Below are 24,987 nucleotides of genomic sequence, written 5' to 3'. Positions count from 1 at the left end.
TTAGAAGATGGTAAATTGTTGCCATGAAGAGACAATCCTTAAATAGTCTGTGGCATTTAATTGATGATTGATTGGTAATAACCAATCAATTGTGCCAAGAAAACATTCCCCACACCATTACACCACCTCCACCAGTCTGGATCAATAATACAAGGCAGGTTGGATCCATGGATTTATGCTGTTGGCACCATTTTCTGACCCTAGCATGTGCGACTCAGCGGAAGTCGAGATTTATCAGACCTGGCTAAGTTTTCCAGTCTTCAACTGTCCAGTTTTTGTGAGCCTGTACCAACTGCAGCCTCAGCTTTCTGTTCTTGGCTGACAGAAGTGAAACCTGACATGCTCTTCTGCTATTGTAGCCCATCCACCTCAAAGTTTAATGTGTTTTGAATTCTGAGGTGCTTTTCTGCTTACCACAATTGTATAAAGTGGTTAAAGCAAAGAGACATGGCAAAAAGACCTTAAAGGCCTTAAATATTCCTGTCAATTCTCTGAAAAGGTAAGAGAGAAGCCACCAGGCAGTCAAAAAGAGTTTAGACAAGTCAAACTCTTTCAGGACAGTCAGCCAAATCTGAAAATTTAAAAACTCTTCACAGAAGGATTGTGTATATGACCCCAAGAACAGCATAACTTGCGTGGAGGTTGGAGTATCATTATATTCTCTGTGAATGGTACTGGTACATTAAACATCACTGAAAGAAACTTAAATGTACCAGAACATATTAAAGGAGAATTTGATCTCATGAGCCAAGAAAACAAGTCTAGGGAGGAAAGCCCCAAGCATACAGATAAAATAACTTAAAAGTCTTTGCATGCTTCTGACTTAATCCCATTAAAAAATAATAAATAATGGATACATGCACTGGGAGTAGATTAAATGACAAAAACAAAAGTGTTTGAATACTTAATTCCCCTCATTGTATGTTCACAGTATGTGGAAGAAATGTGGTTAATCATGTCACAATTACTTTTATAATGTAATAATGTAATTACTGACATGTAATGTATCTGAAATTAAATGGCTCCTTGCAGTCTGTATATTATATAACAGACCTTTTAGTTAAAAGAAAGCATTAAAATGCCACAGCATTGAACTCAAAAATTTTATATTTTATATTTAACTGAAATGCATAGAGCTAGCTGGAGGATGGGAACTGATGCAGTAAGCAGTTACATGGATGATACAGGATGATACAGATAGTTATACCCCTAAAAGGGATATCCCCATGACTTTTATTTAGCTGGGATTTGCACAGCAGTAGTGATGTATGAATTAATCCAATCATGGCATGGTTATAAAGGAATCATATAAAAACAAATTATAAATATGGCACAAATAACATAATATATATTATTATAATATATCTCCAATAAATAAGCCGAGAAATGGTCCACAATGGTTTTTGCTCCAACATCAGCAGCATTTCACAGGATAACTGAAAGAATGATTGATTTAGCCTTAGAGTTGAAACACTCATGAATAGAAATCACTTGCTTTTGCCATCTCTACAATGTTTAAGACTTTACCCATAAAATGTGGATGAGCAGCTAACTAAATTCTGAAATTTAGATATACAGTGTTTGTCCAGAAGTTTAAATCATTATAAATCTTTATTAAATCATTATTTTCTATTAAAAAATACTGTATAAACATGACAATACTGTATAAACCTGATAATAGAGACCCTGAGATTCTATATAACAAGTTAAAGATACACATCCCTGCAGTTTCATTTAAATTTTAATTAAAAAAAAAAACTTTATTCAGTGTTTCAAAGTCCTGATGTAGAACTATACTAATATCAATCCCAAAGCAAAACCTGCCAGTCAGTGGTGCCATGAAAAAGAAATTGATGCTATTGCTGTAATGCATGGCTGTATCTCTGTCAGATATGATCTGCTTGTTTTATGGATAAGGAGAAAAGTGTAGGAAGTAGTGAAAGTCACTTCATATCAAGCCATGCAGTGGAGCACATTATATCTGAGGGGCAGGTTTTATTTCTGTTAAAGCCAGGAGGAAAAGACAACTCCTGGGGTTGTGATATGGGTGGCGGTAAGCAGAGACCATGGAGATAACTAGCTAGTTAATTAGTAAAGACAGTGACCTCATGGTGTTAAATGTATAAGAATATGTGGTATTAAAAATGTCATTTAATAAGTATTAACAGTAGTATATTAAAGGAATGTTATACCATACTGAATGGTGTGGCAACCAGGTTATTAACCATTTATGGTTATTTTTTCTGATGAAGCTTTTTTGTCTTAATTTTTTGCACAAAGCTGTGTCTTGAGCAACTAAGACTATGCAAAATGCTAACATTTTGTTTCTACTATTGTCTCAATCTATGCAATCAAAACAGTTATAGAAACTAAATTGTAAATGTTAATGTCCTGAATGCAGGTTTTGTTATTTAGCTCTAAAACAGGAGTAAACTAACTATCTGTCCATGATTAGTGTTCAGTGCCAATGCAATGATGTGCTAACATAACTAAACAGAAGAAGGTTATACTATATATAATATATTGGCCACTATCTGGTAGACATTTTTGACCACTTCAGAAATAGTTGTATTAGCAATTAAGGGGTAATCTGATGCACATTGACATACTCTTTTGCTACTTGTCAGGAAAACTCCAGGCATTATTCTTTTTTGCTGTAAAGGTCAATGCAGACATTCTTGTTGAAAGGTTAAGATCCAAGTGGGAAAGATAAAATTTCTCTCATGTGTGTCGAGATTTGTTCCTGTCCTGTGCATTTTCCTTTGTGCATGTTAAATGTCATGTAACTTTTACAGTTTGCCACCAGAGATTGGGGGAAACCCAATCTACTACTAGTGACATTCATTATATTGGTTTCACATGTTCTCCAGCAGAACACCATGTACTATGAACTACTGCTCCACAGTGATATATTAATATCATACTCTGCATTTCATAAGTAAAGTAATTTGCCAAAGTGGAAGAAAGGTGCTCCTTGTTTATAGGCCTTATCTGATTTTGTACTTTCCTGATGAAAAGCTTGTGACAGTGTCAAGGGTGTACTTTGTGCACTGTGCTGACCTGCAGCACACTGATTATTTTCAGTTCAGCATCATTCCAGAATTCTGTAAAACCTCAGTTATACAATGATGTACTAGCTCCAGAAATACTAGCTCCAGTCCTGTGAACATGTCTTCGTAAGTTTACATCAGGTAGTCATAAATTGGTTTTCTATCTAAATGCCTTATGAATGCGCCTTTATAGTTGCCCTTTAACCTGCCAATAAACCCACTAAAGTGTGGTCTACTGTCTACACGTCTCTGTGCAGCATTACAAGTATACATGTGACAAATAACCTAATTTTGTGCTTAAATGATTCAGTGAAAGATGAATTTAAACTGAATGACTGATGTTTCATATTAAGTGGGCTTTAGGATTTCTCCTTTTCCCAGAAAATATGGTAGCATTGTTGGAATGAGAATAATTATCCCATGTGTTTGCTAAAAAATCAAGTCCTGAGAAAATCCCAGTATTTCCTAATGGGCCATGTAATCAGATTAGAAGTGGTATTAAATTGCACTGATCAGCAGAAAAAGTAGCAGTTGACAAGACATTAAATATGCAAAGAAAACTTACAGAACAAGATTCTTCATCCTGGTGAAATCATCGGTTAGATTTGTATTGAATACAGTTCCCAGATAAAGCCATAAAACTAATCCATTGTATCGGATTCATGCAAAGGTATCATATATTTGTATTATTTGCGTAAGTAAATGTCATAGTGGGTTTTTTGGCTTTGAATTTGAATGTAGGAGGAAAGCAGTAAATGCTGAACAATGGGACAAAAGCCTGGCCCTAAAGTAACAGCTTTGATGGAAAACATGATGTTCGCATATTTTCCCATGGACATTCCTTTTCACTCAGTTTTTTTAATAGGCATTATATAGTAAATTGCTAAAATTACTGTGACGGTCTGGGGAAAATCGCCAGCTGTTGTGTGGCTAAATTCTGCAGACAGCCAAAAAAACACATTTTTGGCAGTAACCAGAATTTAAAATCCACTTTAATTTAACTTTAAATGTTGTTGTGATCAGGGGTGTAAAATACCTGCATACTTGTACTTATTAATATGCATGTAGGTATTACTCATAATAAAGTTATATTTACTTTATACTTTACCTAATATTTTAATTTAAACCTCCAAAATATTTGTTACAGATCTAGATGATCTCTTTTTTTTCACATCAGTCTAATCCAATTAGCAGCTAATCAGGTTCACCAATGTAGGGAAAACTTTTTCAAGAACTATGACGATTCACACAAGTTGTGTAGTCTCATGCTGTACAATGTAGTTATGTTATAGCTACTGTACTGAACTTACCTAGATTCAAAGAATTTTTTTCAGGAAAAACTGTAAAACGGATTAGTTGGTTTGTACATGAAAACATGACTTTAATTAGATCAGTTAAAAGCATTTACATTTTAACTTTTAATACTTGAGTATATTTAAACACAACTTTGCTTTCACTTATATTTCTACTGTCTACTGTAATTGAGTAAGGGCTGGGGGTTCGTTTCCTGCTTCCGCCCTGTGTGTATAGAGTTTGATTGTTCTCCCTGGAGGGGTTTTGGGGGTTTCCTCCACCAGTCCAAGGATATGTGTTGTAGGCTGATTGGCATCTCTAAATTGTCCCTAGTCTTTTTTAAATGTGTGTGTGTGTGTGTGTGTTGGGAATGTCTGTGTTGGGTTGGTCTCTCCATGACACTGTGTAGGATAAGCAGAAAATGCATGGATAATTTCTCAGTACTTTGTACACCCCTGATTGAGATGATTGATGCTAAAAAAGAAACATGCTTCAGTGGTTTTCAGAAGTGAAGGGTTGTCAAGGGTTTTCCCAGGGATTGACATTGTGAAAATATTTGGCACATTTGCCACCACACGAGTTGTATCCTCTTTGGGGAAACCCCTCTGACTTTGGCCAGGTTTTGTCTACAGGTGTTCCCTGAGGTTGCGTGGTTGCATGTGAGATTGGGTGGGTGTACCTTTGGATTTGCATGTAAGGAAAGGCGTTGATCTAGGCAAAGTGTGATGTCTATGAGTGATAAGAACAGGAAAATAGACGCTATATCATTGCCAAAATAATCCCCTCTGAAAAAGGAGACAATTGAGGGAAGATCTATTGTGTTGGATTAAAGGAAATGGGAAAGGAATTGAGCCTCAGATGAGAAGACCATGTGTGGAGGAGCTTATTGCTTTCATTTTAAATTAGTTCAGCTTAGCAGTGTAGATCTAATTGGTTATTAATGTTTTAGTGTTTTAGTACACAGTGTAAATGTGTTGTAATAGCTCCTGTGTGTGAATGTGAATAGGTTTGTTGATGCACATTTAATGCTCTACTGAAATGTGCCCTTTTACTGAATACCAGATGCAAAATGGTGTACAGTGAATGGGTTCTGAGGCTTTTGCCCATTCTCACTGTCCTGAAACCTTTTTGACCCTGTATTGACTCAGAGAATTTTGCCTGCCAAGAAACACAAGACCACTGTGTTCTTTGACGTGTGCATTGAAAGCAACACTGCTGTATTCTTATGGGCCTGTTAATTAACTGCATAATAAAAAGTAGTTTCAAGAATCACAAGCTCTATTCGAAAGGAACATCGTGGCCTTCACTTTTTGGACAAAATTGCTGCACATATTACTTACTTTTACGATCCCTCCTTTTTTTGCGTATGCTTCTGTCTCTCTTTCTTCCTGTTGTTATCTTTCTGTCCGTTTCATTGAAGAGGATGTACATCTGTTTAGAAACAATGTGCTAAACATCCTGATTTTAAAATAGTCCTGTGAATGGTAAACTAATGGGTTCACCAGATCGTTCAGCTGAGAGAGTCAGGAACAGGAAGGGGATACATGCCAAAAAATTTCTTTAAGATGACATTCCCAGAAAAGAAGTCCCTGTGCTATATTTTTCCACTGATGTTCAATGTTACACTGAACAGTACAGATTAAATATGTTTGAAGTAGAGAATTGGTTACTGAATTAACTAAACATTTCAAGAATTCTTTTTTAACACAAATCTTTACGTGTCATTACAAAGCCTTCAGATGTCCCTCTTGACACTAGTTTAAAGTCTAAACTCATTTAAACATAGCAATATCAATGGAATTACTTATTACAACACTTATGTTACATTGTTGTACTGTTGTAAATGATATTAGGACATTTTGCAGACCTGGAATATTTTTTAATTTTACTTTGCACCAAACCTCAATATTGTATATTCTTGCAATCAGTGGTGGGCCGTCAGGGCCAGCAAGGCCTCTTTGCTGGCAGCATTGATCAGCAGTGATCTGAATCACTGACTTGCATTTTAATATATGTAATATATTTTTCCATGAATGTGTATTAAATTATGTCCAACAGTCTATTCTCTACATTTCATAGTTTTTTTTCTCTGTTGCGTTGCTTCCAGTAGTGTATATTTATGATAAGAGTAAGAGATGATAAGAGATAATTTATGATCATGTGTTTCCAGGGTGAAAGAAATCTGACTTAAGGCCTTCAGAATCAATAGTGCAGGCGCCCATAGCTTAAAATAAGTGGCAATGAAATTGTTTCATTAACCAATCAGATTTTGAGTTGGCGTCACTGGGGCCATCTTGCAGGCATACGATTACATCAGCAATTTCCCGTCCTTTGATTGGATAATTGGAGTAGTCAGAGGCAGCGAACCGCACATATACATTGTTTCTATATTCTCTGTGTCTCATTTCGGATGCTGCATCCTCCGAAGATTGCAGTTTGCTGCATACATCAAGAATGTCTTTTTTGAGAAAAGTAACCGTAATAAAAATGACAATTCCTTGTGAGGTGTGAAATACTGTAGCCTAATTTCTTTTTTACTTTGCTATTTAACGGTTGATTAGTATCTATTGCTGTGGCGTCATAATGATGGTATAGAGGTGGATTAATTCAGGAAGGACACCAGTGAAGGCCTAGGTTTGAAATGCATGGCCCGCCACTGTTTGCAATATTGTTGAGCTTCAAATAAACCAACTCAAACAAATATAGATTACATAAGGCATAAGGTATACAAGTCGTCAAAAAAATATACAAGTCTTCTTCATATCACTTCATTAATATATAAGTATTGTGCTGAAAGCAGAGCCTGACATCATATTCAAATGACATCACATTCACACTTGTCCAAACAAACCGTAATGTGGAGGCAAACACATCATAGCTTTTAAAGAAGACTAGGAGGATTCCAGTGATTTCATGTAATGATGAATGATTGTATACTGACTAACAGAAAGCTTCAGTGATGTCATACACAAGCAAGTGGGTATGTTGTGGTTTCCAGTTGGGTTTAATGGATAATGGTTGGTTAATGATGATTAATACACACTTCAGCTCATCATCTGGTCAATCTTCAAGTAAGCTCATGGCATGTTCACAACCCTGGCAAAATCCTCTACATTTGTAAGCCTTTTATGAAATAGGGGCATACATGATTTCATACATGCCATTGCAGTGCCAGTGCCATATACTCTGTGGTCCATTATGAACTGATAAATCTGATACAGGGCATGCAACTATAAACAGTGTGTTGTATTGTATTGGAAAGTATTATTCCCCCAGAAGATTTCCACATTGTGTGGTGTTATCTGAAACTTAGCTGGGATTATGTTATAAATGAATACAAACACTGCTTATAACCCTGAGAACATCATCCAAACAGTGAAGCATGGTGGTGGCAGCATCTTGTTAAGCATTAGTCTTGGCCTCTTGGTTGATGTCCCTGATTAATGCCCACCTTACCTGTTCACTGACATGGCATTTATAAACTATTAGTTGGTGAATGACCTCCTCTAGGCAGATAAAAAATATAGTAAGGGAGGCACTGTTTTGTTTAGAAACTTGTTGCCCCATCAGTCATAAAATTAGTATGCATATGAGGCAGCTTAGGTAACTGCTGGGAGCTTAGCCTAAATTGTATGTGATAATGATAAGAACAATAATAATACATTTAAAATACTGAAATACTTTGGTGTTGAGGTACCAAACATATAATAAATAAGCAAAAAAAAAATTTTTTGCCCAGATTGTCACTCATAAGAGGTCAGCTTTTGTAATTGGAACATTTTTTGGCACTTGTACTTACTTGAGTGGAAATTTAAAGTGTCATCTTGCTTGAATAGCTCCTTAGAGTTCAGGCTTCTGTTTGTTTAGTCTCTAACAAACTAAGGGTCCTTTCTGAAATATGTGAAACACAACATTTGCAATTTTTAGGTCTTATGTTTGTAAAACTTTTGTCTAAATGTAACAGTCTGCTCATGCTGTTGTGTTCAGTTTAGACAAACATGAGAGGACTCCCATGGATTCCAGGGCTTTCCTTACTTCCTTTTATAGGCTGTTAGCTACCCCTCATAGTGTATGATTTCACCCTCTCTCTATTTGTCTTTGTGAAGTTACTGTGGGTGGTGGTTTAGTTTTGGCAGTGGTAGTCAAGGAAACAACATTCCCGTGTCATCTCTCGCTCTCCACACGCAGTGCTGATCATGTAGCTTGTCCTGAGGGAAAAGATGGATAATGGCTTTTAGATAGTGGTATGCGTAAGTGAGCTAAGTCTCAGCTGTGTTTGTATATTGCTCATTAGAACAGTTAGATCAGTAACAGACCACCTTGGAGTACAGGTGCTCTGATTTTACTGAACGCTAACTGGTGTAAAAGCAAGGCTGTTCATTATTATAGTTTATGTACTCTTTCCTGTACTTAGAATGTAATGGTTGTAAACATGTACAATCCAAAGGAATGGGCTAATCATAAATTTATTAGCTAGTCTACAAGGCAAATGAAATGAAATGTGTGCCATGTTTGGGTTGCCTAAGTGACAAGGCTAAAAAGGGGCAGCCATTACATAATGTAAAAAAGGTTAGTTAGTTAACTAGTTAAGGCACTAATAAAGATGAAGGGATACAAACTTCTATGAAGCATATTTTGTTTGAATGTTGACAAAAAGTCTGTAGGTCATTCGCAAACATTTCAGCTATAAAGATTTGGTGTCTGTGTCCTGTCCATGTCCTTGTTGTGACCTTTTGAACTGTGAGGTGAATAGGTGTTGAGTTTAGTGGGGGTTTTTTTTGGTTTTTGAGCACTACTTATATGCCAGGCAACTAAGAACAAAAACAATTGGGGCCACTAACAAAATCCGCTTGTCTGTTAATTGTCTATCCCTGATACATTAGATAGCTTCATAAGGCTAACCCTATCCCTAAATCTAGGCCCACATCCTTGCTAGATGACAATCTAACCAGACTCTGACCCACCATTGCTGTAGATGATGAATGACCTAAATATTAATTATTATTAATGTATTATATCAACAAGAAAGATATAAACAAGAGATAAACAAAGATGATGGCGTATTTCACATATTTCTGTCCCCATCTCATGCATTTCCATCTGCCTACGCAGGTAAATAAATGATTCCAGCAGTTTGCTTTCAGATCAATTGGCCGTGTTATAAAAGTGAAGAATACATTGTGATTAGAAAGTGCTATGTGTAATACACAGTGCACACAATGAAAAACATACAGTATGATATGCACATAGTGTCTAGAAATGTAAGCGTAAACACGTTCACCAGCACAAACCACACGTCTCAGTCATGATGTAATTGCTGAATTTGTTTGTGTCTTCCGGAAATTGAAAACGTTTTTCCTGGGATATCTCAGATCTGTCCAGTATCTTTCCCTCCCTGTTAACCTTATTACTCCCCCATACTTTTCCTCTCTTCCTCAAGACCAGCTTCATTTCCTAGAAAGAGATGCTTATACAATTCCCTACAGACATAACTCTTAACCCAAACCCCTAATCCATCAAAACTATGAAAGGTGGAATTCATGTCTATATTGGCATATATTGTTTTTTTTGTTTGTTTCGTTTTTCGTTGTTTAACCACACTCTTTCCTGTGCAGTACAGCTCTTGTTAATCTCCTGGTTCATTTAGCTTTGTCAAGAACAGGAAGCACTGATTAGAGCTGTGGGCCCCTGGGAGTTGAAGTTCAGTTTTTCTTGACTGAGAACCAGTTTGGTGTGGAGAGGTCCAGCTGTGCTTGGCTGCTCAGGGCGGTTTGAGGATGTGTTGTTGACATAAAACTAGAGCCAGAATATCAAACAGAGATAGAGCATGGTCATTTTCTCTTCCTCCCTGGTTTCAAATATCTGTGTTTTGGTTTATACTCATCAAATTGCGTTACATTCACAGAAAAGAGCCGAAAATGTCTTCGTCTCTTGGCTCACCTAATATGGACAATGTTGAGACAAAGGATTTATATTTCAGTGTTAGTCTTTACAGTGACTGTGTATTTTTCTCTCTAGTCCATTAGATTTGTCATTATTTATCCTCTATTTATTGCACGTGCATTCATGTACACAATTTGTTTCAAACAGTTCCCATGCTTTTGACATGGAACAGAGTCTGGAAGCTTCTGGAATCTTCCCCATGGGAGATGGAAGTAAAACAGGCACTTTTGACCTACAGCTGCTCATGGAAAGGGGCCAAAAGAATATACCTCCTATATTCTTGTCTCTGTCTCTCTCTCTCTCATTCTCTCTCTTGCACTCAGGTTTAAGTAAAGCATAAAATCGCACACCAAACTGTGTAAAGAGCATGGTTTACTGGTGAGAACTGCATGTTTATTGTTGTTACTCTTAGCAGCCCATCAGTCATAAAATCCAATGACAATAATAATAATAATAATAATAATAATAATGATACAAATAATAATAATAATAATAATAATAATAATAATAATGATTTCCATGTTTTGGTGTTTTTTAAGTTGAGGTGCCAAGCATATAATAATTTAAAAAAAAAAGCCTTTTGATAAATTTAGTGTTACTTATTTTTTGGCTGATGATTAACTTTCCCAGAATGTCACACATATGAGGTCAGCTTTTGTAACTGGAACATTTTTTGGCACTTGTACTTTTTTGAGTGAAAATTTTGACCATTTTTGGACAAAACATTTAGAGTGGCTGAAATTTCAATATATCCCTAATAAGATATAAATGAGGACCAGCTAAGGATAATCAGGAATGTTGTAGGGCTCAGACAGAAGCAAGTGGTAGAGGAAGCATGGACTGTTTCCAGGAGCAACAGTAAAGGCAGATGGAAAGGTGGGCAAGAGAGGAAGGACAAAATACAATTGACATGAGATAAACACTGACCTCAAGGAAACTAGCTTATCTGATGTGCTGTTTAAACTAGGAAGATTTACTGTTACAGTATGTGGAAAATAAAAGAAAACACCTTGAGTGCATGTGTGTTTGTTTTTGTTTTGTTTTTTTTGGCATTTTGCATTTGGATGTAAATTGTGTAAAAAGACGCGTCTGCATCTGTTAACAGTTAATTATACTATTGGAATTCTTGAGGTAATGGCAGCATACACAGGTATTAATATCTGCCATTGCCAAGATATTCTTTCTGTGTGTGTGTGTGTGCGTGTGTGTGTAAGAGAGAGAGAGAGAGAGAGAGTTACTAATCATTTATATAGTAAGTAAATCAGCTTTGGCAAAGTAAATGTTGGTTTTCTGCATCACAGTTGATGTGTATGATGTCTGGATGAGTGTTCATGCTTTTGCTGCAGAGGCTGATTTTTTATCTTTTTTTTGGTTTGTATCTCAAGTTGGTTTAAACCCACTTGTTTTCCTTTAGAGCAAGTACAGAACAAAATACATGTCTCTGACTAGGACGAGTCAGTCATCCCAGCCATAACATTCCCCTAATACCCTTTCACATGGCATATACCCTCTTTTAACTTTAGTCTCTTTTTATTTTTTTCTCTGCACATTTTGTCCCTACATAAGAGTCATTTAGATGTAGTTGCAGCTGAACAAGGGCATTACCATTACCTTTTTGTTCCTCTCAGTCTGGGATGCTGGTGTTCTCTTGTGGAAAAAGAACCCTTAATAAGGAAGGGTTTATCAGTGTGGATTATAAGTTAGGTCTAAAAATGTTACTGAATGAGTTCCTTAAGGTGAAGGTATGGACCACTGTACTAACAGGGAAGCTAGAGTGGATTAAAGACACACTGCACAGACAAAACTAAGGGTTATTGAGTTTGGTCTTGACATAGCGCATGCTTCATATAATCCAAGAATTAATCATTATTTGAATTAGACAAATATTATACAAGTTATTATTAGTGATTGCTTCTCATTTTAATACATAGAAGTGTCTGGCAGTGTGTCTTTAATATTTAAGATTCCTTTTCATTCCCTCCTTTCAGTCCTGTGTCTGGCTCCATAAGAGAGAAATAGGTCTATGCCTCTGAATCGTCTAATCATTTCTCTGAAAGACACAGCCACTGTGCTTCAGTTTAGCCTGTTAAAGGAGATTAGCCTACTAACCCACACAAATACACACAGACATGAGTATGTACTGTATATGGACAGTATTTCCCCATCTGTACAGAGCAGATGTGCAGATGTTTCATTTCATTGAAAAGCCATATTGAACGCATTTGCACTGAACCTGTCACTGTTTCTCATCGCATGTTATCTTGCATCCATAATTTTGCAGGAGGCAGTTAAGATATGTTCAGGAAAGCCATATGGTGTTTGCTGGCATTGCTGGCATTTTTTTCCTACTGCTTAGCAGACATCTTATACTTCCTTATATGTATGAAGCAGAGCAGCCTACTTTTGTATAACAAAACACACCCACAAGGCACATTCTTACCACCATACTATCTCATTAAACCATTAAACATTTGTTGAAAGGTGGGATGCCTTCCTCCTGTGCAATCAGGCAGTTTCCCTATATGCCTTATTGGGGGTTAGACTTCCTCCCCCATGTCATGTTCACAACAGCAACTTAGCAGCTCCCCCTAATCTAGATCATTGAGTTTATCTAAGATTGAGAAAGGGGAGTTTTCTGCATCTTAAATCATCAGTCTTATCATTAGTTTAGTTAGATAAAGAGTTAGGATAAGACTATGGTTCTACTGAGTAGCAACATTACTGCCTAAGAATTCCATGATCCCTGGTATGATTCTGAGCTGAAATAAATTGACCCAAACTTTGAATGTGTGTGTGTGTGTGTGTGTGTATGATGCCATGTGTTGTGGTATCTCATTCAGGGTATATTCCTACCTCTGTCCAGGCTCCAGATCAGCCATGACCATGAACAGGATTAATAGCCTATTAAAAAAATGAATACGAGAATAAGTTCAACTGACTTGCACAAACATTTCACTCATTCAAACCTCTTCAGTAATTACTTTATCCTGATCTGGATGGATCATGCTTGATCTGGAGCCTATTCCAGGAAAACTGGATACGAGGTGGGAGTTCACCTGGATATAAAAGTAGCAGAATAGTATGCACTTACTATGTGATCAGTTTGTCACAGAAATATTATATAATCCACGTTTCCAAGCTTTTCCAAGTCAAAACATCAAGCCAATGTTTGGTGATCACTGATTCAGTGGGGTCTTGTGTTGCAGATATTCAATCGCTGTTACCCTTTGACACTTGGTTAGGGTCAATGCTTCATGCAGATAGGATCACAGCAAAGGTCAGAGGTCAGGAGACAAAGGGCAGAAGGTCAGGGTTCAGAAAGCTTTGAGTAATTCAAGTTATGAGACCCCAGGACCTTATTACAATCCTAATGAGCAGTTCTGTAGCTGAACCTGCATTGAGTTGCATTTTAGCCGTCAAATCGGGCAGTCACATCGAACACTGGGCTTTTGCATTTCAGCTGATTGTGAAAATAATAAAATGGAATAGAAGACAGTTATGCAGTTTTGTGGGTTGTTCTGTTTATTCTCTTGCCATTTGAAGAGCATATGTATGTCTTCTATACTATAGCTCAGACCTCTATTTTAGATGAATTCTGTGACATGAAGACTATTTCTTATTCATGCAGATCTAATCATATGGTTTGTGGACACCTGACCATCACACCACCTTAACACCCATGTAAAGTATGTCTTTGTATGCTGCAGCAATACAATATGCCTTCACAAATCATGGTCCGTGAGATATGGATTCTAGAAGTCAGAGTAGTCAGACACCTGACCTCAACCCAACTGGAACACCTTTGGGATGAACAGGCACACTGACTGCACCCCAGACCTCCTTACTCAACATCAGTGCCTGATCTCACTCATGCTCTTGAACCCGAATGAACACAAATCCCCACAGCTACACCAATATCTAGCGGAAAGCCTTCCCAGAAGAATGGAGTTTATAACAGCAAAGGGGGAATAAATCAGGAATTAGCTGATTAAAAGGGATCTGTGGATATAATGGCCAGGTGTCTAAAAACTTTTGGCCATACAGTGTAGATCTTACTTCAAGTTTGTCTTATCTATCATCTAATAGATTTGGCAGACATTAAAATGTCAAAGTACAAGTCAAAAAAATGTTTGGAATCTATGTTAGAATGTCAGAAACCATTGCATGTCCATATTTGGTAGCTGGAAGCAACGTTCTGAATTTTTCAGGATGCCCTTTTCCCCATGAGGAGGTCAAAAGTAGTAACAGCATTCCCAGTGGCACTTGAAATGATTCCACAGCAATGCACAGTACTCATGTCTAATGACTAATGTCTAATGACAACTGATTAATGTCTAATTTAAAATCAAGCCCTTCCGTTTTACACCGTGTTAAATCGCTTCACTTCTCAAGCTAGTAAGTTGTGACTTATGAGTCATTTTCAATCATTGTACACTTCATTTAGTTCATTTACAGTTAAAGCACATGGAAAAAGCTAGTCAGTGTATATAGCATCATAGCACATCTGCTGTTATCAATCTGTTTTTTTGTTGTATCACACAAATCAAGGCTCAGTCAGAAGCTTCAGTGAACAGAGACTTACTGTGATTTTTCTCCAGCTCTCACGCAAAAACTTGGCGTCTGGAGCTCAGTTTGTGCCAGACACCTGTCATCTGGCTTAGCTATGGCTGTTCTCTAAGAGCTGGGAGAATATTGTGGAAGTGGCTAGAGAAGTTGTGTCTTTGCGGTTAGTCAATAGCCACAGCATTGCTCAAGCCTGACCGTGGAGTTTCCGCTTAGTCTGAGCTGATTTGAAATTAGACAAGGAATATGTAGCATCCCTTGGTGTGCCCACAAAGCATATAAACATGCAGTGTTTAGAATAACTTCTCTGAGTCATCTTACAGTCATCAGGCTTTTTCATCTAAACACACTTAGAAAGTTCTTACGTCAAAGCCATAAACTAAAATTTCATTTACCGTTGCATAATTTACTGTTAAATCCAAAGCAATCCCATGAACTCAAATGTAACTACAGATTGTTTACTGTTACTGTGATAAAGACTTCATAAGCCACCCAATAATGGGATATATCAGATTACAAACATTCTTTGTTGAATTCACTGAATGTAACCCAGAGCCTTAAAAATTAAGCCACCACTGTCAATGTCAATGGGAGCCAAACAAGCCAGTCAAAAGCCAAACAAATTATTGTAATTCCATATCTTTTTGTTTTTAAATGTTTTAAGTGTTTAAATGTTTGTTTGAGTAAATGATTTCAGATGCATGCTCGCATTAACTAATATAATTAGTTAACAGCCATTAACAGCCTACATCCTTTAACCATTAACCATTAACAGCCTACATCCTTGGTCCATTATCTGCGCAGCTCTTTACCGTACTGATTGATGCAGTAAGCAGAGTGTAGTGAATTTCTTTAATTGCAGGTCTATTGGTAGAGTATCTTCATCATATAATCTGACATGTAGAACACATGTTATCGTCTGTTATAGAATTTTCCAAGATCATCTCATGATGTAAGTAATGATCTTAAAAGTCTGCTGAAAAGGCCAAAATGAAACAGGCTTAAATTCAGTGACGACCTTTATCTACGCAATTAAAGAGCTATAAAAAGAAATTGCATGTCATGTTCAAACAGAAAAAAATGAGTCACTTCCATAAACAGCTTCATTGAGCAGTTTCTGCTAGTATACCCCAAGGTGTTCCTAGCAAAAGAGAGAGTATTAATTAAGAATGCCTTAGTGCAGCAATATGTTCTGTGAACACAAGATACAATGTGAAAAGACAAACAATAGGTTTGGACCTGTCTCTCTGAAAAAGCTATCTAAAAAATAGGAGACATATATTACTCTATAGCCCACTTCATTAGAAAACAAAATCTTCATTAGAAAACAAAATCTTTCTGTCACTTTCTTCTCCCAGTATACAGCAGGGGTTGCAAGGTTTTCTGTAGTTCACTCCCAGATTTCTCATATTCTGTATGCAGTCATGTAAGGAAATTAGCTGACATTTTAATTATTAATATTACAAATATTCCAAGCATAAATCCTGAAATTAGTAAATACCACATGCATATGCAATATAAAATTGTCACGGACATTTATGGTTTCAGGGCATTCGTGTGTCAGAGTTGTGGAATGAGGCTGGGAATTCCCCCGTCTAGTTCTGGGGGGTCTGAAAATGTTTCAGTGTGAATAAAGACCATTGAATATGGTTTTTAGTTGCATAACAAGTGGTCTCTTATGTCTTCAACTCATCAGTGTTCACTGTCAGTAACTAGCACATTTCATTCAGATATACGTATTGTCAGCTTCTTTTATTTTTATAGACCTAAAGACTAGGGAAAAGTGTACAAGTTCCTCAGTGCTCTCATTGTCAAGTGATGATTGTACTGAAGCCAATGCCCTCAACTGTGAGATTCTTAAGAGCTCTCTTCTGGTGGGATGGAAAGTCATGCTCATGTAGAATATCCTCCAGTGTCATTTATTGAAGTAGAAGCACAATAACAAAAGCAATATTAGAAATTACTCCAAATGTCACTAAGATCCTACCAATATCATTCTGCAGTTACAGTTCACTTTGATTCTAGCTGCCATGTTCTGATTTTGAACAGAAACTCATTTAGAAATTAGCAAAATGTGTGTAATGATGTAAGAAATTGACAATAATTTTGTGAAATAAGTATGTGTCTTTAATAAACCATTGTGAGATGCTTACTGCTCTATGCTGTGGCCATAAAAGCAGCACAATATAAACTATAACAAAAGAGATGGATTAGATTTTCCTCTGGATATTTTAATGCTTTGCTAAATTTATTATTATGAAATCTTTTCTTTGCTTTTGAGCATGGCCTACAAAAGCTCAATTTCTTGGGACCCAAATGTCCAACAGTTGAACTCTTTTATAGTGTCCAATTATCTGGGCATTTTTAACTATGCACATTCTCCATGTTCCTCTGCGAAGGGGTTGGCTATTTTATCTGGATTGTTGTCTCTGTGTACTTGCTTAAGTCCTGGCAAACATGGTTAACCAGACTAAAAAATACAGGTTTCACACAGAGATTTAAGATTTCACTGATTATGAAGTGTGTTTGGACAATGTGGTCAGGAAAAATTGTTGTTTTTTTTAAGCTGTTTTTTTTTATTGTGCCTTGTTTATGGACTGTAACAATTCATTGTTCTATTTTTGTTTACAACCTTTTTAAGTACAGCTTATTGTATTGTAATTACTTTTGGTCTAGTGTTTTGGTAGTCTGAACATTTAAAAAACATCCTAGGAATTCAATGTCGTTATTAATCTTCTTGTTTATCTGACTGTGATTTCTGACCCTTCTGAGCTTTAGACACCGCCTACTGCCAACTATTGACCTTCTGTTAATGACTGAATACGTGCTACTGCACAGACCTCAACTGTTTTTTTTTTCTTTCATGGCTTTACACATGCTTTTACTCAACATCCAGCACTGACTATGTTCAACCTGACATTATTTTTAAGTAATTGACACATTTTGCACACTAAAGAGTTCCGGTATACCATCCATCACATGTTCACAGTGCAGAAATGAACAGATGTGTACAGATGTGAAAAGAACTTAAAAGAGGCACTTCAGACTAAAGCAGAATAGTTTTTATGAATTATTTATATGAATGACGTACATATGGTAAATATGAGATGTTCTGAATATGTTGTCTGTTTGATTCACGAGTTGTATCGCCTAACTATTAACCCAACCACATACATGCATATAAGGAGTTTAAAATAATATTGTACAAAGGTGGAAAATTTGAAGTTTTTGACCTTAATCTGCACTAATCAGATATTCAGCAATAAAGTTGGTTACTGTTTTCTTCATTGTTTGGGTTTCCGCATTGGGTATCTTTTGTCCCATGGTTTAATCTTTCAACTTTTCCATCTGACAGAACAATGTCTTTAGTCCCCCGGAGATCCCCCACATGTGTTTATGAGATGACTAGTTCGCAAATGAAGATTCCACAGATTAGACATTTTTGTCCTGTCTAAGGATAGTTGCCATAAAAAAAAAAAAAACATTGATGTGTCTATAACAGTTACTTGCTCCACTCAAAAATTGTTGCATAGCAGCAACTCATACTAATTCATGTGCATGTTTCAAGAATAAGATTCGGGACATTGCATTACTTAGAGACTTAAATATCTGTTTTGTGTTTTGGAGACCGAATCTGTAAATGGAACTCTTTGTGGTGTAGGCCAGATGTCTCAATGTGGCCTTTGTATGTTTTACATCCAAAATCTCATGTCTACGTAACAAGACAGAATTCCTTCTATTCATATTTCCACTTCTTTGCACTATAAGAATAAAACCCACCAGTTTTCTTCTTGACTTTTATGGAGAAACAGAAGGCACATATTGACTTGTGGCTCCATGGAGGGTCATGTCTTAGAATGAAGCCTCTAAGGATGTGAACACTTGAATTATAGGTCTTACAGAGTATCTATGGAGTGAGTGTGAATGACCTCTTACACATATATGGACTATCACAAAACATTGTTGAAAATATTTTACAGAATAATTTGATGACTACATAATTAGTCAATAGGGTATGCAAATAATTAATTGGTCTAATTAATGAATAACAACAGTCTAGTATGTAGTGTACCATTTCAACTGAGATTAAATTGCTATTTAATATAGTCATAAATTAGATTCATAGTGGAGGATTACCTACAGGCTTCATTAGTGTGTAGTTAACAGTGTTTATTGCCTTACAAACTAATGATTGTGTATTATCTTTTCTTTTCTAGGGTGGTAAGAAGCATGGTGAGATATGCGGGGGCAGAGACTGCAGTGGCGGTTGTAAGTGCTATCCTGAGAAAGGTGCAAGGGTAAGTTTCTCTGTCTGTCCAACCATCCACTACTTATCATTGCTATCTCTATGGACTTAGCCTTAGCCTAAATCATTAGGAAACAATGTGAGAGGATAATGTTCTGGGTTTTTCTTCTTTCATTTATTTTTTACAACACCACAAAAGACTAACACCAAAAAACGAGTTCCTATGCACTTGACCTCAAACACATAATTCATTGCAAATTGTAGAACCATTTAAATACCTATCATTTTACACCTCACACTTACAAACTCTCTCATTTTGACCTCAAAGGTCACGGATCAGTTACATACGGCTGTTTTTGGTTTGATGTCTCTCACACCTGTCTTTGTATGTTTTCATGTTTCCAACTTTCTGGTGTGTCAAGGTTCATAAGGTCAACTGCAAAGAGGAGTGGGAGACATTTCAAAGAAGCTGACCAAATGTTATGAGAACAAGCACATAGGAGAAGACCAAACAGTATGCATTAATGACATAATAGGAGCGCAAAGATATAAGGAGGCCTCAATAATAACCATTAAATGTGTGCAGTCTTTCAGCAAAATTTGTTATACAGTCTTCCGTGGAGAATATGACTAAGTTATGCCAGAAAGCAGCTGCATAATGTACAGTAAATGGGTCCTTTCTGCCTTTGCTATCGACTTTTGGGATTTTATGATTGGACTTTTGGGATTTGGGATTTTGCAAACCTAGAATTTCGTAACTTTATCTGACAGATATTTTCAGTAATTCTGAAAATCTGTTATTAAAATGTCACAGAGCTCATGAACTGCACTGTCCTGTCGCTAGAAGTATAGCTACGTTGCATGTAAGTGTACTGTTTGTACAACTTAGGGGTGACCTTATGCTTACTGTGGTCAAAGGAAGTCTTTTAAGGAGGAGTAAAGGGAGCGAGAGGAAACATTCCAAAGCAAGCGCCAGGATGCAAAAGGGCCTCTCGAGCATGGGTCAAGTCGTCAGCACTATCTTTTTTCCTTTTACCGGAAAGGGAAAGAAGGTTTGATTGTTTTTCAGAGTTGTGCATTAAGTGCATTAAGTTTGGCTTGTTCTGGAGGGGTTTCCTAAAATATGTTTTACTTTTGTTCTATCTACCATAAAAATGCAGTGTAGAAATACAAAGCCGGCAATCCCTGGTGGTCTGTTACATCTATAAGCATCCCAAAATTAAAAGGTCATTTGTTTCGGCTTGTTTATTTCCCTCTTTATTTCATTGTTTATGTATCCAGTTCCTTGTATATCTTCCAGCATTGCGTAGCATCCATATTCCACCATCCAAATCCACATCCTGCCATCCGTGTATCTATCCATAAATACTGTCTTTAGGGGAAACTAGAGCCTCACAGATGTCTGGGCTCATCTTACATCACTCTTATGGTCCCTGTGATATTTGGTTGTACAAGACACAAGTGTTGTTTTTGTACAAATGGACAGAGACATTAAACTTATAATCTTTATTCGCAGAATATAATTTTTCAATCCTATAGAATTTAATAGGGAGTGAGTTCGATTTGCTGCCAAGATTTTATGTCCATCAAACAGAGATTTAACACAGAGTCTGTCTGTTATATTTTACTGCAGGAAATAGGAGAAGCGTACTGGCAGAAGATGTAAGATTTTGCAGAGTTGTTTTTTAGTGTAAATGAAGTTTTTGGTGCAAATGAAGGACAGTATTTATTTCCCCAGTGGTCTTAACCTGTTGTCCATCTTTCAGTATTCGCAGTTGTTTGACAAGGCAGATTTACAAGCGCATTTAAATGATTCCTTGAGATGATTCGCATATTCATCAGCTTGACATCTGCATTAAAACCTCTCTCAATTCCATTATTGGATAATAAACGGTAAAGGCTCCCAGAAGACTGAAGACCAAAACTGTGAAATGCAGATGTGAAATGAAGCCAAAGTTTACACAAAACAACATAAAAGCCAAACAGAGGCATTGCACAGGAATTTCAAGCAAGGCCGCCAGATTGTTTAGAAGAATTGTTAATTTTATATGTTTGCTTTATACAAGTGGGCGGCCAAATATCTGGGTTTGACCAGTGTTCGCCCACCGCCTCATTCAGCTCTAATTTGTGTTGTGCCATGCCCTGCTGGTTTGTGCTTTCAGACATAAGGGCATGAGGGTGCTTGGCAAAATTCCTTGAACAAAATTGACAGTAAAACAAATATTTTGTTTCAAAAAGAGAATATAGCTATAAAGAAAGCCTATACTGGCTTTATCCAATGTGGGAAAATGCAGTGCACAGTACTCCTGGAAAAGGAAGTGACACACGGATGTTCAGCACAATGAGTACTATCAGATCTCATTTTGGGAAAAAACACACTAAAGCCTTTCTTTTTTCACCACATACATGACCAGGGTCACTTATAATTGGAACTATTTCCATAAGTAAATACATGGAGCATTCATTTAGAACTCTAAGGAATGTCACATATGACCCTAACACTCCAGCAGAGAATATAATAACTGACTGTGATACCACCATTTACAGCTGAGTGGAAAGATCAGATAAACTTAGAGCCCTTTTTCTGTCTCTTTTGGATTATGAACATGCCAGTCCCTGTTCCCACATTTTGAAAGCTGACCAGTATTGTAACCTATGGCTTGAGTGGAATTTCCTCCACCTGTAACTGACATTTAATGTTGGATAATGAATTTATCAAAGTATGCTGTTATGGGAAAGTAGTCAGCAACAGGGTGGTGCAATGACATTAAGGCCCTAAACTGATTCTTTTCCAACAGAGGGTCCTGAAGTGTTTTATTCCTCATATAGCAAAGCAAACAATTTTTAATTCTTTATTAAACATCATTATCATAGTTACATTAAATTTTTTGTGAACATTAATAAGAAATAACAAAAAATAAGTTTTTGTTGCCACTTACCTTATAACAGTTATTTCCTCACCATCCTCTCTCTGTTAGAGGTTGAAGTTAATAAGACAAAAACTTTAGCTTGTTGTAACAAACTCTTTCAGGTGGTGAACTACTTAAAGGAAGTAGTTGAGGTTAGAGCCTATCTGGCACCAACATACATGCCAAAATGTCACACAGATCACACTATTTCTTCATTTTGATGTGAACTTTAACCAAACATTAAATTGACCTGTATCTGCATTATTTTTATTTGAATTAATTATTTTTATTTATTTTATTATTTTTTTATGTAGCATGATTCACTAATAAGGTAAACTAATAAGGCCTCACACCTCCAGTGTCCTGGGTTCGAGTCTCGTTCCCGCTCACTGTGTGTGTGTGTGGAGTTTGCATGTTCTCCCCATACTTGGTAGGCCCCCTCTGGATGCTCCGGTTTCCTCCCACAGTCCAAAGACATGCTACTAGGCTGATTGGAGTCTCTAAATTGCCCGTATTGTGTGAGTGAATGAGTGTGTGTGTGTATGTGTGTGCCCTGCGATGGGTTAACACGTCCAGGGTGTATCCTGCCTTGATGCCCGATGATGCCTGAGATAGACACAGGCTCCCCATGACCTGAGAATAGATCGCATAAGCGGTACAGACAATAAAATGAAATGAAAATGGATTCTGTCCACAATAAGGCCTATTAGGCCATGGATTTTATATTAAGTCTGCAGCAAAACCCCAGATGTATCTACAGCATTACATGGGCTGGTTGTGGGGAATATGAAACCCAAACATTTCCCATTCACTCAAAATGTTAACCGAAGCTGAACTACGATATTGTGGATAAGATAAGGATTAATGCTGGCTTGTTTCCAGGCTAAAATGGATTATGGCAAGTCCTAGACTACCAGTTTAAGGAGACATGATACAAAGACAGTTAAAGTTGCAGGGATGTGTCCTCTTAGAGAGCAATAGCTTGTTAAAGCTCCTATATGGACACAAGAAATTCCTCAAGTTGCAGGTAAGCTCATCAGAGGACATCCTGAGTGGCATACATTGACCTCAGAACAGTACAGAAGGGAGATCATTTTTACAAGCAGTGGAGATTTTCAACCTGGTTTATGCTAATACCATTTATTAAACATTTCATACACTTGTGTATTTTAACATGTATTTAACATGAAGAATTCCCATCAGGTTACATCAGTGGTATACTGGATTCTGTAACATTTCTGACAGCTTCTTTTTCCCCCAAGTTCAAATATCAGGATAACAAGATTTTCCCTTATTAAGTTCTTGTATGTTGTATATGCTTTGGGTGAAAGTAGCTCATCTCTTTCTTCCCCAACCCATTCCTAAGAATATGCAGCTACTGCAGCCCTTGGAAGGCTTTTTGGCATTACATTTTTGGGTTCAAAGGATAAGAGGGGCTTTGTATGTGTGCGCACAAGCACAATACACAAGCTGTGATTAGAGATAAATAAGAAGAAAATAAGAAACTTCCCCTTGGATATTTAGGGCACTCTAAACAGCTCTTAAATTGTCTTTCGGGGAAAAGACAGATAGCCTCAGATACATGAAACTTTCATCTTGTGCCATAATGTCTAGCTGGGAATATGACATAAGTAGGACAATTAAGTGTCAAAGGGCTTTGAATTCAAGGAGCTGTCATGAAATTATTTTGGAAATGAACACATGGCCCCATTTGAGATTCTGACGTTGATGTATTTGATGATCTTTTATTGGTGGGAATGGAATGTAGGTAGGTTTTATCTTGGCGGATATGGTCTGGGATTAGGTCTTCAGTGCGAAGACTTGCCCGTTGAAACTGCAAACACATAGAGATATTAGGAACATGCTGCTGCTTCATGGTAATGCAGGAGGAGCTCCCCTTGTAGCAGATCTAATCAGGTGGTGCTAGAGAAGAGGAGGGTAAGAAGATAAATCTCTTACTGAACGCTGGGGTTGAGCCCAGGAGTTTAGTCTGGATAATATGGGATTTTAGTGGATAGGGAAATGCACGGTCTTTGGACAGTTCATTTTTTGCATACTCAATCTGTGCTCCCAAAGTGACTTTCAGGTCTAGTAAATCATATTGTGGGTACAAAGTTAATCATTTTTTAATTGACTCTGTTCTGTATTCTGCATCATTAAGTAACTTTAGCAAATATTCATTAAGCAAGTGCTATGGTGCAAATTCTAAAATCTAAATGGTGAACATTTTAATTTGGTCAATTTTTGTGATTTGCAAAATGCAGAGAACTGTTCAATTAAATGTTTTACACATGACTGAGATTGCCTTCAAATCCTATAAATTCTCTAGCAGTCATTGTAGTCATTAATATTGGTCAGTATTTCACCACACTGATTTCCAGTGATGTGAGAGCAAGTAAGACTTTGACGTCAGTAAGTAAACTTCAGGACGTGTGTAAGGCTGACTTCAGCAAAGAAGAGGAAAATATGAGTCACGGCTCTCTGTAAAGTTTAGTGTAATCATCCAGAAGCATAACAGTCAGAAACGTTCTGTGTTCCTTTTGATTAATTACACTTATTTGCTGTAGCTGAGGGCTTTAAACATGTGTTAGCTTAATAGCTACCACATTTTATGGCACCATTGTTATCTGTTTGTTCTGTTGTTAAACAGGTTTTGCATTGTTATCTTGCAGTCTTCTTTCAAACAGTTTGAGCAAACATAACAACGGTACAGTTTTAATTTGACCTATAAAGATATATTTAAAAATAACCTTAGGAAATATTATTGCTGATCAAGTTGGTCTTTTAAGTTGCTTTTTTTTTCTCTAGTGGTCACATTTTAATGGCCTATAAATGAGCTCAGCTCCCAGCCAAAACAAAGCTGCTCTATTCTGCCCCTTTTGCATAAAATGCAACACATAAGGTGGAACTGTTTGTAGATATATGGAGGAAAAGTCATTACATTGTGAGGATCTCAGCATTATGTATTGCCTCTTTAAAACGG

General features: G+C 36.9%; 1 protein-coding gene across 2 annotated transcripts in view; it reads left to right on the top strand.

Annotated features, from left to right (window-relative positions):
- Positions 1-24,987, top strand: part of col4a2 (collagen, type IV, alpha 2) — a 57,595-nt gene that overhangs the window by 1,421 nt on the left and 31,187 nt on the right. For both annotated transcript variants that reach the window (XM_058393044.1, XM_058393043.1), the window contains exon 4: positions 19,067-19,147. In XM_058393044.1, the coding sequence (XP_058249027.1) occupies positions 19,067-19,147 (81 nt within the window). The remainder of the gene's footprint in view (positions 1-19,066; positions 19,148-24,987) is intronic.

Source organism: Hemibagrus wyckioides, linkage group LG06 (genome assembly GCF_019097595.1).
Source record: "Hemibagrus wyckioides isolate EC202008001 linkage group LG06, SWU_Hwy_1.0, whole genome shotgun sequence".
Taxonomy (NCBI): Eukaryota; Metazoa; Chordata; class Actinopteri; order Siluriformes; family Bagridae; genus Hemibagrus; species Hemibagrus wyckioides.
This window is presented reverse-complemented; position numbering and strand designations above follow the sequence as displayed.